The 14,914-nt window shown below is 40.1% G+C and overlaps 1 protein-coding gene across 3 annotated transcripts in view; it reads right to left on the reverse strand.

Moving 5' to 3' along the window:
- B3GNTL1 (UDP-GlcNAc:betaGal beta-1,3-N-acetylglucosaminyltransferase like 1) overlaps positions 1-14,914 on the reverse strand; it is a gene marked incomplete at its 5' end in the record, with an annotated part of 167,449 nt that overhangs the window by 97,988 nt on the left and 54,547 nt on the right. The window contains one exon of one of the 3 annotated variants that reach the window (XM_081848751.1): positions 338-430. The exons of the other annotated variants lie outside the window; for them this stretch is intronic. Within the exon in view, the coding sequence (XP_081704877.1) occupies positions 338-430 (93 nt within the window). Of the gene's footprint in view, positions 1-337; positions 431-14,914 lie in introns of those variants that run through there. 3 annotated transcript variants of the gene reach the window in all.

The raw sequence follows: 14,914 nt of genomic DNA on the forward strand, positions 1-14,914 counted from the left end.
CATATGTTGCCTGTTCAGCAGTAGCTGCTTGGTGACAGGTTCTGAGAGCAGAGAAACCATTGGTTTGATAATTTATTAGGCAGGGCCTGGATCAGGCAAATTCATTCCACTTGCTCTGGGCGATAGGAGAGACTGAGTAAGATTCGAGATTCTAGTCAATTGAGAGTAAACTTGTTAGTGAGGGAGTCAGTTGAGATTTGACAGTTGGGGAACTGGAGAGAAAAGGAGCTGATAAAGACAAGGGGAGAACCTCAGCAGAAAGCCGAGGCCTAAATATTAATATCAAGTTTATCTCTCTGTTATAATAAAAATTGTAATAATGTCATTGTGCACCCACCTTGGAGGATTTGTAGTGATGCATCATAATGCTGGATTTGCAAGAAGTCAGTGGAGCAAAATTGAAGACAGGTTGCACAACAACAGTGTCCATAGTGTGGTGGTAGTGGCCCAAAGGGCCAAATTAAATGTGATTTTGTGTACCCCTGGAAATCCTAGAGTGCGCTTCTAATAGAAGGGTTATGGTGACCTGTTGCTTTATGAAACTGATGATTTTGCAAGTTGCCGCCCACCCCCCAACTGGGGAAGGAATACTGCTAATTTGTGAATCACAAAGATGCAGCTCAAAGCTAGAACAGTTGCTGCATTGTGCAAATGGCTACACGTAACACAGGTTCCCAACATGCATACTAATACAATGTAACACCAAACGGTGGGAATCAAAGCTTAGCCAACAGAAATTGATGAGAATCAAACCTGAATCACCATAAATTGCCAGTGCTTATTGCGCATGCATATTAAACATGAAACGAGGTAATGATTTATTTGATTGGTGATAATTGAAATTCTTTGTTTGAAATGTTATAAATACCACTGCCCGAACACTGGGTGTGGTTGCAGTTTCACAGAACAATCTGAGTGTAGCCTATTGCTTTGCAATAAACAATGATGGACTCCTAACTCCTTATGTCTCTGAGTTTTATGGGCATAAACTCAGAAGATAAGCCATTTTTGGCTTACAACAATAGTAAGGGAGCAAGTAGGTATGAAGACTGGGGGGGGCAGTGGTGGTTTAAAACAATGGCAGATTGTGTAAAGCATGGATGAAATGAAATATTTGAGGGCTCTGCATCTTTTCTCTCTCATGATTAACTGGTTAACAACAGCAGCTTCTCTCCATCTACAGTCTTAGAATGGTGCCTGCATGCTTTGCTTTCTAGCTTTCTTCACAAATGTCCAAATGACTTACTTTCTTAAATGAAAGCTAAGAGTCTGGAGCCCCTGCATGCTTAAAGCCTGTTACACGTGTGACACACCCTGTCAATGACCCTGGTTACAAAGGATGGGGCACTACATTTTTCAGTTCAATGAGAAATCAAACACAGAAAGGGTTCCAAAACCATAATGCTATGGACCTTCAGCACTGCTTGTTTGTTAACATTTCACGTATTTCTTGCTCTTAAATATCACATTTGCTCAGGAAACTCCTGTAATGGATTTCACTTTTCTTTACTTTTGAAACACTCTCCAAAATACGATTTTGGAATGCAGTTTTTGGCTATTTGTGGTGGCAAGGATTAAACAAGATGCACCCTTCGACTGCTTTTGGATATTAGTTTTTGACATAGTACAGTTTTTACCACTTGTCTGCCTTGTACGTAAATAAAGGTTGACTGCGCCACTAGCACTTGCAAAGGGTTTGGAGAACAAAGGATTGCTGATGGATTTCACTCAATGAGGATGATATTAACTTTCAGCAGAATGAAGGCAAAGAATGAATTAGAATTCCATGACTTGATTAAAAGCCCCTAATTACACAATTATTGCTTGTTAGGACAAGTCTCCTATACAGCTTCTGTCATCAACTAACAATAAGTTGTGCCCACCTGAAAATTGGGATGTACTGGTAATAATAATTAAAAAATGCTACATGAATATGTTCTTTGTCCATTCCAATACTGTAGCTTCTGGGTTAAATGAAAGGCATGGATCTGTCAAAATAGCTATTTCTTCTTTACTGATCACTTTGCTGCACGTGCCTCACTTTTTGGAGAACTAGCATAAATAGAGGTATTGTTCTGGAATATTAACTTGATGTACAGAAGATTTCCCACTCCATGCAACAAAACATAAGACCTACCAACAACCCTTTAATATCTTGAGACACCATTTGACACTGTGGAGAAGAGTATAGCTGCAAATAAGCAGCCTTCTTGCCTTTCCGATATCTAGTCAACATTATTTCATCCAATATACATGTCTAGAGCACTCAAAAAAGAAGGTGTTAATTGAATAGCCTCATTTCTTGCCAACTTTTAAACCACTACTTTATCCAGCTACACTGCTGGCATGTCCTCTGCATCAGGCTTTCAGCTATATTTCTTTGTGTTTTTCATCAGCCTATCCCCAAAGAGACTATTTTACAAATACTCAATCTCACTCTGTACTGTTTACCAAAGCTGTGCGCACTCAGACTTCACAGCACGAAGTATCCGCACAGATTTCCATCCTACAGTGATTAAAAAAAAAGTTTATTAAAAGAACTCTGCAGTTGAAAAACTGAAACCATAGTGGTGAATAATGTAATTCAACCGGCTGAAGACAAGGCAAATCCAACCTTCTTGTTCTCTGCTCAAAGGATCTTCCTCCATCCCTTTCCATTCTCAACACATTGCACTATCTCAAGTGCCACGCTGTCCCCATCTGCCCACCACTACTCCAGGCCCCCAGCCCTGCATGTTGTTGAACAGCTCTGAGAGTGATCCTGGACTGAGCAATGCTCATCTCAGCATAAATGCATGGATGTTTCTCCCAACACACTGAAATCCTAAGACCTATGAATATGGGGCTTAAATCCTACTTCTCTTCTCCAAGCCTCTATAAAACAATGCATCGTTAGATGATACTTTAAAGGAAGTTTGTAAGCAAATGAGAATGAGTAGCTATTTTTTAAAAAATAGTGAAGTTTGTCTGCCTTGCAACACAGGAAAATGATCACATAATGTTGAACACTGGAAGCGGACTGGACTGCTTAAGGCAGGCATGGCCAAACTTGGCACTCCAGTTGTTTTGGGACATCAATTCCCATCATCCCTGACCACTGGTCCTGTTAGCTAGGGATTATGGGAGTTGTAGTCCCAAAACAGCTGGAGGGCTAAGTTTGGCCATGCCTGGCTTAAGGGAAGTGTTCACTGTCAAGTGGGAAGTGAATGTTTTCTATAAAAGAGGTGGGTAAGCTGAGTTTATCTAAAATCAAAGAGAGATACTTAATCACAATAACAAAAACACATCCTATCGACCAAGATATTCCGACTTTTGTAGCAGCCTTTGATTGTAGAGAAACGGCAGGTTTTATACACCTCCTTCTTCCTAGTGGTAACAGACCTGAACATAAACTTGATAGTTATACTTTTATATCTGAACAGATATATTTGTTTGCAATCTTTTAAAATCTTTCACAGAAAGCTCCATGTAAGGGGAGCATGTGCCCAAGCTAAAGACATGTGGCTGTTGGAAAAGTAACCCTCTTTCCACCATAATAGCTGTTCCTTTCTCTTGTGTCAGGACCGCACTGGATCTACTGCCAAAAGTACTGATCCACATTCAGCTCCCAATCTCTGGTTCCTTTCCTGCCACAGCTTCAAAACTGGAGAACTCTCTTTTTTTCCTGGTTGCGTTTTCTGATGATATGTCCAACATCCTTATAGGGCATACTAGTGAAAAATGCAGCCAATAGGAACAGTTGTTCTGGGCGATTTGCCAATATCCACTTTGGCTAGGGATTCTACTGCCCTATAACCTTTTCCCTGCCCAAGGACTTTGCGATGGAGACGGGAAAAGAACTGTGAAAGTGTTGCTGCCATTTCTTGAGTTTGCATGCGATTAAGATATTACCAGCCAGATATGTCAAGACGAGACAGCTCATCTGAAGACTCATTTTAAATGTCTCTTTCGATGAGGAAGAAATTAATATAATTGAAGAATCAAGTGTTAACTGTGGTAAACATGAACATGCTTTGAGAAACAAGGATAGAATGAAACAATCCTATATTAACTGCTTGAAAGGCTGAAAGTGAAGGAGAGAAGACTGCATTTATGCAGGCAACTTTCCACTTACATGGGGGTTACGTTCCCGGGGTAGCGCATAAAGCCAAACCACATATAGTCAAAACACATTGGGTTCAATGACAGGTAGCTTGCCAAAATCTTTTTTTCCAGACCATCCCCTTTCCTCCCCCATAAATGCACTCAAATTAAATGTGTGTAAGCTGCGAGCTACTTATTACAACGCATTTATTTGCACGCTTGACTCTCTCTACAAGCAGGAAGAAGGTGAGGAAAGATGTTGGCTGTTGTGGTGGTCTTTGAGATTCAGGATCTCCACCTCAAGGTACCAAAATTGGCCTAGAACATCACACTTACTGTTTTATAGTAATTACTATGAGGTGGTCTGGATGGAGAAAGAATAAAGACTAGTTCCCCAAAAGCTAAGGAGTTGAAAAGTTTTCTTTCTTCCATTGGGGGATGGTGATTCTCATTCTTCTACCCTACTCTGAGAAAAGGAGATAAGAGACATCATGGGAGGGCAAGAATGGAAGTGTTTTAAAGCCATGGTTAAAAGTGGGATATCTAGGGTTACCATTGACAGCAGTGCATATTACCAGCCAGATAGATCAAGGAGAGGATACCTTTTGCTTATTCCTGTAATCAATATGTGTCATCTTTATTCACAAAGAAAAACATGAATTGGAAAAAAAGAACACCCAGCATTTTAATCTTTCCCGTTATATCAATTAATATTTTGCTGCATTAGCTAATGGGAGCAGTTCACAGGAAGTATAAAGCCATTGCAGTCAGCAGCACAGGTGACCTGGGAGCAAAACCTGCTCTCACCACCAGCCAGTACTGACTTTGCTGCCTGGGGCAGGGGGAGGTTTTGCCTTTGTCTCAATAGCATCATGAGCTGCAGTTCCCTTATCTCCTGCCACAGAAGTAAATGACTGTGTTCATTTATACAAGAGAATATAAAGCAGGTGCAGCTTTCTTCCCCCCAAATAAACCATATAATTATTGCCTCCAGGCCACAGGCTTTCAATCAGTGCCAATCAGTTGAACGGTTTTTGGAGCCTTTCAGTGAATAGTTCATTGACCACAAACAAATGACAATTATTGCTTATTGTGTACAGCATGCAGATTGATTCAACTTCAAGCTACATGCTGATGCTCAGCGGATCTGAACTACATTATGGGATGGCAGTGAATCAGTACATACCAGTGTATGATCAAGCTGGTAATCTAGACTCTAGCACATCCTAACTAATGGTGCAATAACATATCAAAGGCCTACAACAGCTTTAGCATACACCTCACTTGCTTTCAGTGGTACAAAGTACCTTTCCTTGGGCTTCACAGCTAAAGAAATAGCCATGAAGACAGCCAGATATGAGTCTGAATTGAAACACTGATGTTTTGTCCATATTGGGACTTGTTGATTCCACCACTGAAGGGGCTAAAAAGGCAAATACTGGAAAGTTGCTTGTAGTTTTGCTCAGTACTTTCAGGAGATGGTCCTAGAAACTGCTATTTTTCTAGAAAAAGAGGTGCTAGTATTCACCATGAGCGCCTCCATTGTTCTCTTAGAATGGCAATAGTGCCCACCTGAGAGGTGCCGCAAATTCCAGCTGAAAAATGACCTGATCCTAGGTTGCATTTTATAATGCACTGCAAAATGATACAGAAACACCCTGCCTAGTTTATTTAGTGTTTGATTCCACTCCCTGGTGGGAGGGGGAGGTTTTGCCTCTCCTTGTTATTAGCTTTTGCTGAGAAGTTAATTCTAATAACATATGCAAATCACAACCAACCATCATAACAAACATTACCCAAAAAGCCATGAGAAGGCAACACTCATTGTTCACTTCTGTTTCCTCATTTTGCCCTGGCTCAGCTCGGTTGTTATTGCTTTTCTCTGGCTGCATGGATACTGGAGGGGTGTACACAGGTAGGAAGAGGTGTGCCATTGTATGCTAAAAGAAATTTTTTTGTACAACATGTCCAAAAGATAGTAAACCGGTTTAATCTTAATTAGGTGGATTTCTCCGGAACAGTCTGTACTGATGGAACGGACCCACCCCCAGCTTTCCCAGAACCATAGAAAAAAGAAAAGAAAAACGACAAGGCAGCCCTCAAGTATGAAGCCTGCTGCATCAGAAGGCTCCTGCCGTAAAGTCAACGGGAGAGTCTTTAATGCCCATGGAGTTTGGAACCTTTCATGGAATGCCAGAAAAAGCAAGTGTCCACCCTGAGAAGAGAATTCCTTGAGTGTGAAGCTCTGGCACAGAGGCAACCACTGTGCTCTTACTGAACATTTAAGGCATATCATTCCACACTTCAGTAACATAAAAGCCTCCTAAAGAAAATGCAGCACTGTTGTTGTTTTTTTAGAAAATGTGCCAGGCAGAGATAAAGATTTAGCAATATTTTAAAGTAAAAATGGTGGGAGACAAAAAGCTTAGTATGGCATCACATCTCTCCTTCAGATTACTGTAAACCAGTCTTTCTCACCCTTCAGGTCCCTAGATGTTGTTGGAGTGCAACTCCCATTATCCATGACCACTGGTCCTGCTAGCCAGGGATGATGAGAGTTGTAGTCCAGCAACATCTGGGGACCTAAGGTTGAGGAAAGCTGCTGTAGGCTATGATACATGGATATCTGCCTAAATATAAGACTCCATCCCAAAGAAAGAAGTACAAATAATCAGTGTTAAAATGTTTCAAGTGTTTACACAAAACATTGCTAAGATACTATCATAAAACAAACGCAGAAGAAAATGGTTTGTAGAATACACAGAAAAGTAATAAATCAACCCACACTGTTATTTGTTCTGCATCTAGCCAAAGGAAAAGGAAATGATAAGTACATGACAGACTCATCAGAATAAACTGTACCAAATTTAATCTTCTCCTTTGATAATAACTGATGGATAGATAAGAGGTACCGGTACATACTGGGCATAAATATATCTCATTTTCAGTAAGCCTTCTCTGACAGTTCCACACAAAATGGTCATAAGCAAATCATTTGCACATCAACAAGGATGATTAAGAATTAGGTAGATTTTACCATTCTAGCAATGAGTGTCTTAATTTTAAACAAGAAAGGGACACTGATTAAAATCTTAAAATGGGGCACACATGAGATGAGGATTGGAAAATACAGTGGTAACTCAGGTTAAGTACTTAATTCGTTCCGGAGGTCCGTTCTTAACCTGAAACTGTTCTTAACCTGAAACACCACTTTAGCTAATGGTGCCTCCTGCTGCCGCTGCGCCGCCGGAGCACGATTTCTGTTCTCATCCTGAAGCAAAGTTCTTAACCCGAGGTACTATTTCTGGGTTAGTGGAGTCTGTAACCTGAGGCGTCTGTAACCTGAAGCATATGTAACCTGAGGTACCACTATACCTTAAAACAACTTTCAATATAATATGACAATTCAAACTTGTCCTGATTAACTAGAATTTAATTTTTGCTGCATTTCTGAAACTGTCAGCCAGTGGAAAGAGTTGGAGGTAGGGAAATACACAAACTGGGAGGCACACAAGCAGGCAACAGATTCTAAAGTAACTAGTAAATCATAATGTTATCTTTCAGACTATGTCAGCAATAAGCTGCTGCTGTTAAAATAATAAATTTAATTTTGCAACCATTTGAAGCAGTACTTTTGGCACAGGCCATGTTTTGTCAGAGGGTGTCTATCTTTACATAGTTTCCTCCTGCTGGGGAACTCACCAGAACCCAAGCATATTTTTTTTAAATAAAAAAAAGCACTGCAATATTTTGGTGAAATTCAGTGGTTAAAACTCAATCTGATAGAGAGGCTGAGGCTTCTAATATATCTGAATCTGTGTGAGTTTCATTTGAATGTATTTGCTGCTTTAAAATTACTAACTGCCTTAAGTCTTCAGGGTGAAGCAGACTGTAAAAAATGAAGAGTTGGGTATACTTGAATCAGATTGGGTATACTTGAATCAGGTCTCAGCTGAATTGTCAGACTCAGTTTTAAATGTTATATTAGAAGTAGTATGTTAATCATATGGCAGTTTCGACCCAAGACCTATGAAGAAAGATGCAAATAAAACGATGACTACAGCTGCATCCCAATCTCTTCTTCCAATCATCTTGCTTCTATAGAAAGCAACAACTACAATTTGGGTCAAGGCCAGCATCAGCACTCATCAGAGGAGGACCAGCACCAGGGTCACCCTTCTTAAGTGGCAGCAGCAGCATCCATGCAGGTGGTTATCAACAGGTGACGGTCCTGAGAATGAACCTACATTTTACAATAGGTCACGAAACAAATGATCCCACACAAATCAATACAGGCCAAACTAAACATGACAAGCATGTTTCTTTTCAATGCCCTGTCCATATATAAACAAGGAATTCAAAAGATCTTTTAAGAGTAACAGCAGTTTACACACTCATTTTACAGGTAAAGCAAAATACTCTCCTGTTCACTGCTTTATATGGGAATGTGGCTGATCTCGAAGTTCACCTTGATCAACCTGACACACCTCACTTGGCCTTAAAAGGTCTCCAAATGGAGGCACTTTTCAGCGGGCAGGGAACAGTACATTAGTCATGTGTACTCACTGCTCAGCACAAGAAAAAATGAGAATAAAGCTGAAAAACAGATACGGCTCTGCTGATAAAACAGTCTGTATTTTAGATGTTTCTTGGCACATAAACATCTGAGAAACCAATCCTAACAGGAGGAAGATGTTGGAAAAGCATAACTTGAAGGAAAACTGCAATGTTGCTTGATGTTTTAAAATAACAATATAAGGGAAGCTGGAACTAAGAAATCTATAAATTTGAGGGAAATGGCATTGATTTGGTAAGTTTAACAAAGCACAATGGTGAAACAGAGAAATGGAAAAGCTCCTAGTTGTGAGCCAAAAACAGGAATTAGGAGACTGAGTTTAAAGCTTTATCTTCTCTCTTCCTAGAGCTAGACTCCAGTTGTCACACAACGCTGCTCTCTGTTTTTATTGGCTCAGCTCCTTCCAAAAAACAGAGTCAAAACTTTCTAAAAGGATTAAAAGTTTACTATTCCATTGTTAGCCTAAACTACTTCTATAAGCGTAAATCTATGCAAGTATTATGTCCCGTAATTATTTTGTACTGTAAAAGACACGCCGCAAAAAAACATAATAAAAAGACACACAAAGTGATATTTGCTTTGTGGCAGGTGGACTAAAGAGAGGAAATCCCTTTGTGTATTTCCGTATTTGTTACATAGCGTACAGTAACTGGCTTGGTGCCTATGCCACAAACAAAATCTTAATTAATCTACCTCACAATAAGTACAGCGCATGAATGTGGCCAAACCCAAGCATGGAACTCTGTGTTAATACAAACCGCTCTATTTTAGTCCTTAACTGCCACTGGAATAGGAATGAAGCAGTGTGACCGTTTACCAGAAAACTGTATCACAAAACAGAACAAACCCCCTGCAGTCTTAAAATTCATTGTATCTTGAAGTTGGCCTTGAATTCTTTGCAGCTGGCAGAAAGAAGAACAAACATTACTACATGCAGAGCACTGACACCCACAGCACTGAGCAGGCTGATCTCATGTGCCTGCATAATAACTGCAATCCCCGGTGGCATTTTCAACTTGGAAAAGCCCAAGAGTCTGTTAACTGTTAACTACTGAGGGCCTTATTCATGAGACTTTTATTCTGGGAAATGCCCTGAAAGCACAGCTTGTACTCTTCCTATGGAAAGAACCCTACTATCGTCTACAGATTTATTATATACACTTCCCAATAATATTTTACGCTCAATAGCTACACATAGCCAAGACAGGGCAGATAAAAGTGAAATCAGAACTAAATGTACAGACTGGTATAACTCAAGTTTGGTATTTCTCCTCCTCCTGCATGCACACCATCCCTTCCCAAAATTCATGCCAGTTTTAAATAAAAAAAATCCAGTGCAATGCTTTGTGTCATTGATCTTCGATTTGAGACAGTGATCCAACTGGCTAAGCATGTTCATAATTGTAGTATTATGTTTAGAGGTGTGTGTATCATTTTATTTTTCCTTTGTATTTATTGTCACACCAGCAATTGAATACCACATTTGGAAGATAATAAAGATTCTTATGGGCTTGCCCAGCAACGTAATCTGCCAAACTGCTTGAATTTTTTATTACTGTTAACCTTTATGTTTCACCTTGTTGACCTTTTGGGTGAAAAAGGTGGCACAGAAACAAACTCCCCCCCCCCCCCCAAAAAAACCCCATACAGTGATTTATCACTATTAATATTTCCACTATTACAACAACTACAACAACTACAACTACTACAAGAAAGCATTTCCCTTTCTAAAAACAAACCGTGGATTCAAGTTTTGTCCGAACACATATTGCGCCATACTCTACTTTTAGTTCTCTCTTTCTTTTGGTCAAAACGACCAACGCAATGCAGACACACAATGTACATTAGCTGATGTTCGATATTTACAGCTCAAATGATTTCTATCAATTAAATAGGAATTTCAGGTACAGGAATAATAGAAAATCTACACAGAAAAAAGAAAAAAGAAAAACCTCTTCAGAAGCAACTATAGTTTATTTTCCCACATTAATTAAGAAAGCAACAGTAAACAATTTTTGTAAGTGAAAACTTTAGATATAGAAATAACGTAGAATAACTTACGTAGATAATAAAGCAATAACTGTAAATATATTCATGCTGCACTCTGATTACAGCTTTCCTAACAAGCAAAGCTATTAATAAATTACATTATTCAATTTGTTCTATTTTTGGCTTTAAACATACTTAAGGACTCAGTTCTATAATATACATTCTAACAGTTGTGTAAGGAGGGCAGATATGTTCTCCAAGCTCCACAAAGTAGCTACTGTTAGAAGGCTGCTTAAGAATTAATTGACTCCATATGCAAATGAAAGCCCCATTAATCCTATTTAGCTTCCTGTTCTGCAGTTAAAATTGACTAATACTCTTTAAAACTGCCACTCTGTGGATTCCTCCTCAATGCATTCTTCAACCTCCCTCATATAAATAAGACTTTGTGGGGGGAGGGGGGGAATAATTTCAATATGCCTGACAAAGCAATGTTCCTGAAGAGGCCAATTAGTACACAGTGTATGGTATTTTTTAAGTATAAAACAAATTTCCTTTTATTGTTTCATAATGAAAACCCTTCAGACAAGCATGCTGCTCTTACTAGTATTACAATGTGAAATTGACTGATATAATTTTTATAACACCCACATTGAATTTTGATATAAAACAATATAATCATGCAAATATTTAAGGGTTGTTTGTATATTCCCCACTACAATTGCCTGTACTGCTGCTCCCTCACAGTGTCCTTTCCTATGGCCTATAAAACAGCTATTCACTAATCTCATTTTAAGGACTGCAGATTCCTTAAAGCAGGGTGGGGAACTCGTGGCCCTCCAGATGTTGTTGGACTACAACTTTCATCATCCAATGGCCAATCTGGCTGGGGCTGTTGGGGGTAATAGGTTTCCCACCCCTCCATTAAAGATAGGCATGTGTCATGGCAGTAACTGCAACACCACACTGCCAACTTCATATTGCATCTAAGAAACCTATCAACCTAGTATGGGGAGAGACAAGCACATCAGGGGGTGAGGCGTGTTTCACATATGCTATCGATGCAATATGTCTACACTCTCTCCTACTTCATTAAATGGGCTTGTTTGAGACAAGGTAAGGGACGCGGGTGGCGCTGTGGGTTAAACCACAGAGCCTAGGACTTGCCGATCAGAAGGTTGGCGGTTCGAATCCCCGCAACGGGGTGAGCTCCCATTGCTCGGTCCCTGCTCCTGCCAACCTAGCAGTTTAAAAGCACGTCAAAGTGCAAGTAGATCAATAGGTACCACTCCGGCAGGAAGGTAAACAGCGTTTCTGTGCGCTGCTCTGGCTCGCCAGAAGCAGCTTAGTCATGCTGGCCACATGACCCGGAAGCTGTACGCCAGCTCCCTCGGGCAATAAAGCGAGATGAGCGCCGCAACCCCAGAGTCGGTCACGACTGGACCTACTGGTCAGGGGTCCCTTTACCTTTACCTAACGCATCACACTCTCCATGTGTTGTTGTTCTCCTTTAAATATTTGTTTATTGAGGTTTTCCATTAAGTATTGAGAAAGCAGATAATGTAAGAACCCAATAACGTAAATATGCACATTAGCTGAAACATAAATTAACAAACATTTCTTCTGTATGTGTCAACTTAAAAGTGGATATCCTCAGAGAGGAGTCAGTTCCTGTGAACGGCTAAGTTCAGGTATGCATATTAGTAAACCCATATAAAACTCCACCAACTGCAGCAAAGGAGTCTTTTCCAAATGGAGGAGAAGGAGATGCTAAGGAGAAGGAGAAGGACGCCTGCCCAAATCAGCAAGGTGTGATGGTAGTTAAAAATCCTGGAGGTCACCAGGTTGGGGAAGGCTGTGCTAGGCTGTTGCTTTTCATGGCCCTAACACAATTCTGGCCTCACGCTTATACCGAAGGAAAGTCTCTATTACTGCAATTGCAAATCTACCTTAAATATTACTCAAATATTGGCCAAAAATCATCTAAAAGCATTTTGCCAGCAACCAGCAGGCCTCGCATAGTAAGACTATGGGCAAAGTCGTATTATCTTATTTTAAACATAAAAACATTCCAAAGAAGAAAGAAGATTTTCTTTGGAAATAGTTTTGATCTAACCTCTGACGCTGAGCTGTTTTTCAGGCTTCAAAATTATCTGGCCTTTATCAACTCCAAATGGGAAAACATGCCCTTTGCCAATGACACATATTGTCAGCTAAGCATTTTGGCAGGGAGTGGAGGCCCAAAGAAAAATAAGATTCTACATTTCCATTATTATTCTACAATTTGATCCACAGACGTTTTACCGTCATAAAGTGAAGGCTTCAGCAGGACTGTTTAGCACTAGTTCATAAAGGTCAATGAAATGTCATGCTATTTTATTTCCTGTGGGTGATATCCAACATCATGTTAGCTGAAGCAATGGAATCCCCCTTCCTCCCCTACCCCCTGCAGCCCCCACACCCGCCCATTCTGCTCCAGAGGACTCCATTTAATTATCATAGCCAAGTGCTCTTGATAGACCTATCCTGCTACAACCACATCTTATGCATTGTGTGCTACCCTGTCTTTGGTTGGTCATGCATCTACCGCCAATCAATTTTGTTAGATGCTCCTAAGATCTTGTGTAGTAAGAAAGGGAGAAATAGGTCTCTATCCAGTTCCCTTTAATGTATTTATTATATGCAAAAAGGTCATGTAAAAAAAAAAATTCACAAAGTAGTATCCTAAGCAAACCAGGTTTATTATTATCATACTCTGGACTTACTTCAATTCTCTGCCTCCTAATTTATAATATAACCAGTTTTGAAGCTTATCCTCAATTTTCCAGTATGCCAGCTAGCACCATACTACTCACATGGTGTTATATATAAGAATTTGGGCTTAATAAAGTAACCAACATGACAAAAAACTGCTTCATAAATACCTCTTCAAGGAAGTTAGATGAGCACACAATTCTCTTCTGAAGAGTAAATTATAAACAGAACTATTCCTTTAGTAAGATATTAGTCTCATCCCTTAAAGTTAGCTATATTCTTTACAACATAATCATTTTACAGCAGATTGGAAAAATATTAACATACCACTGCACTGGAGAACATTGTAGGTAGAAGCCCCAGCACGAATGAATCACCAGGGTTACACTGGTTTAACTTCATTTTGCAAAAAGTGAGAGTAGGCAGTGCTGATTCCTTGTCACAGAAGTGGCAGGAGAGGAGCAAGACGTAGCTTGATGGGTGGGGCAGATCCACTTCAGTAGCTTCCTAGCAGGTGGGCCACTGTAGCTTCCTCAGACCGAGGTCACATGTCAAATAAAGCTAAGCTAGCAATATGTGTTTTGACTGCAAAGGGAAGTTCAACCATCATTCTCTGCAATGGCACCATACTCTCAACTTTTGTATTGTTATTTGTCATGACAAGATTTGACAAACCGGAGTCAGAATCTGACACAGGTATAGTACGGGGAACCTAAAGCAATCAGCCCAAATTAGATCCACCAGTGTACTAATTTGGCCCATGGAGCAGTTTGACCCCAGTCATGCCCTACACCTGACATGATTTGTGGGGCATGTAAAGCTATGGCTAGAAAGGAACAATTGGGAGCACTTTTTAAATTTGGCACCAAATGCCTCCATACAGGAGCTCTCAGCACAAGACCCCAAGTGGAGCAGATCCCTAACATAAGGAGGACTTGCAGTCTTCTGTTGCACCCTTGACTTGAATTCAAGTCAGGGATGCAAAGGCTAAATTCAAAGTCTTCAAGGGAAATGATTGCTTTTCTTTGGAAGCACAGCATGAACTCAAGCGAACTGTGTCCGCCCGATTCTTTCCTCTGAAGTGAAAACGTGTGATGTCATAGTGATATCAGGTGATTGTGACACAAGAGCAGCTCAGCACCTGGTCCACCAGCCAGAACTTATTCTCCACTTTAGTCCTTCATTTTCTCATTTGGGCCACTGAAGTTGTATCTCAGTGAGTAGATATGAATGAACTACGTAAACGACTCCTTTAGCTCAACTGATAGTTAGAACATAAAAATACACAAAAGTAAACAAAAGCATTGAACAGACTTGGACAAATATTTAGCTGTACACTAAGCAACCCCAAACATGTATCTACGACCACCATCTTTTAAACATGGCATGAAAATTATTCACCCCTGCAAAATCTTCAGTAGGCACCTCTCACAATTTATTATCTCATTCTGGTGTCAGGCAGTCTCTCTGCTGTCTGATGGACATAGTGAATTCTTCTATTCAAATCCAACA

The sequence above is a fragment of the Podarcis erhardii genome (assembly GCF_964252035.2).
Source record: "Podarcis erhardii genome assembly, chromosome: 2".
Lineage (NCBI taxonomy): Eukaryota > Metazoa > Chordata > Lepidosauria > Squamata > Lacertidae > Podarcis > Podarcis erhardii.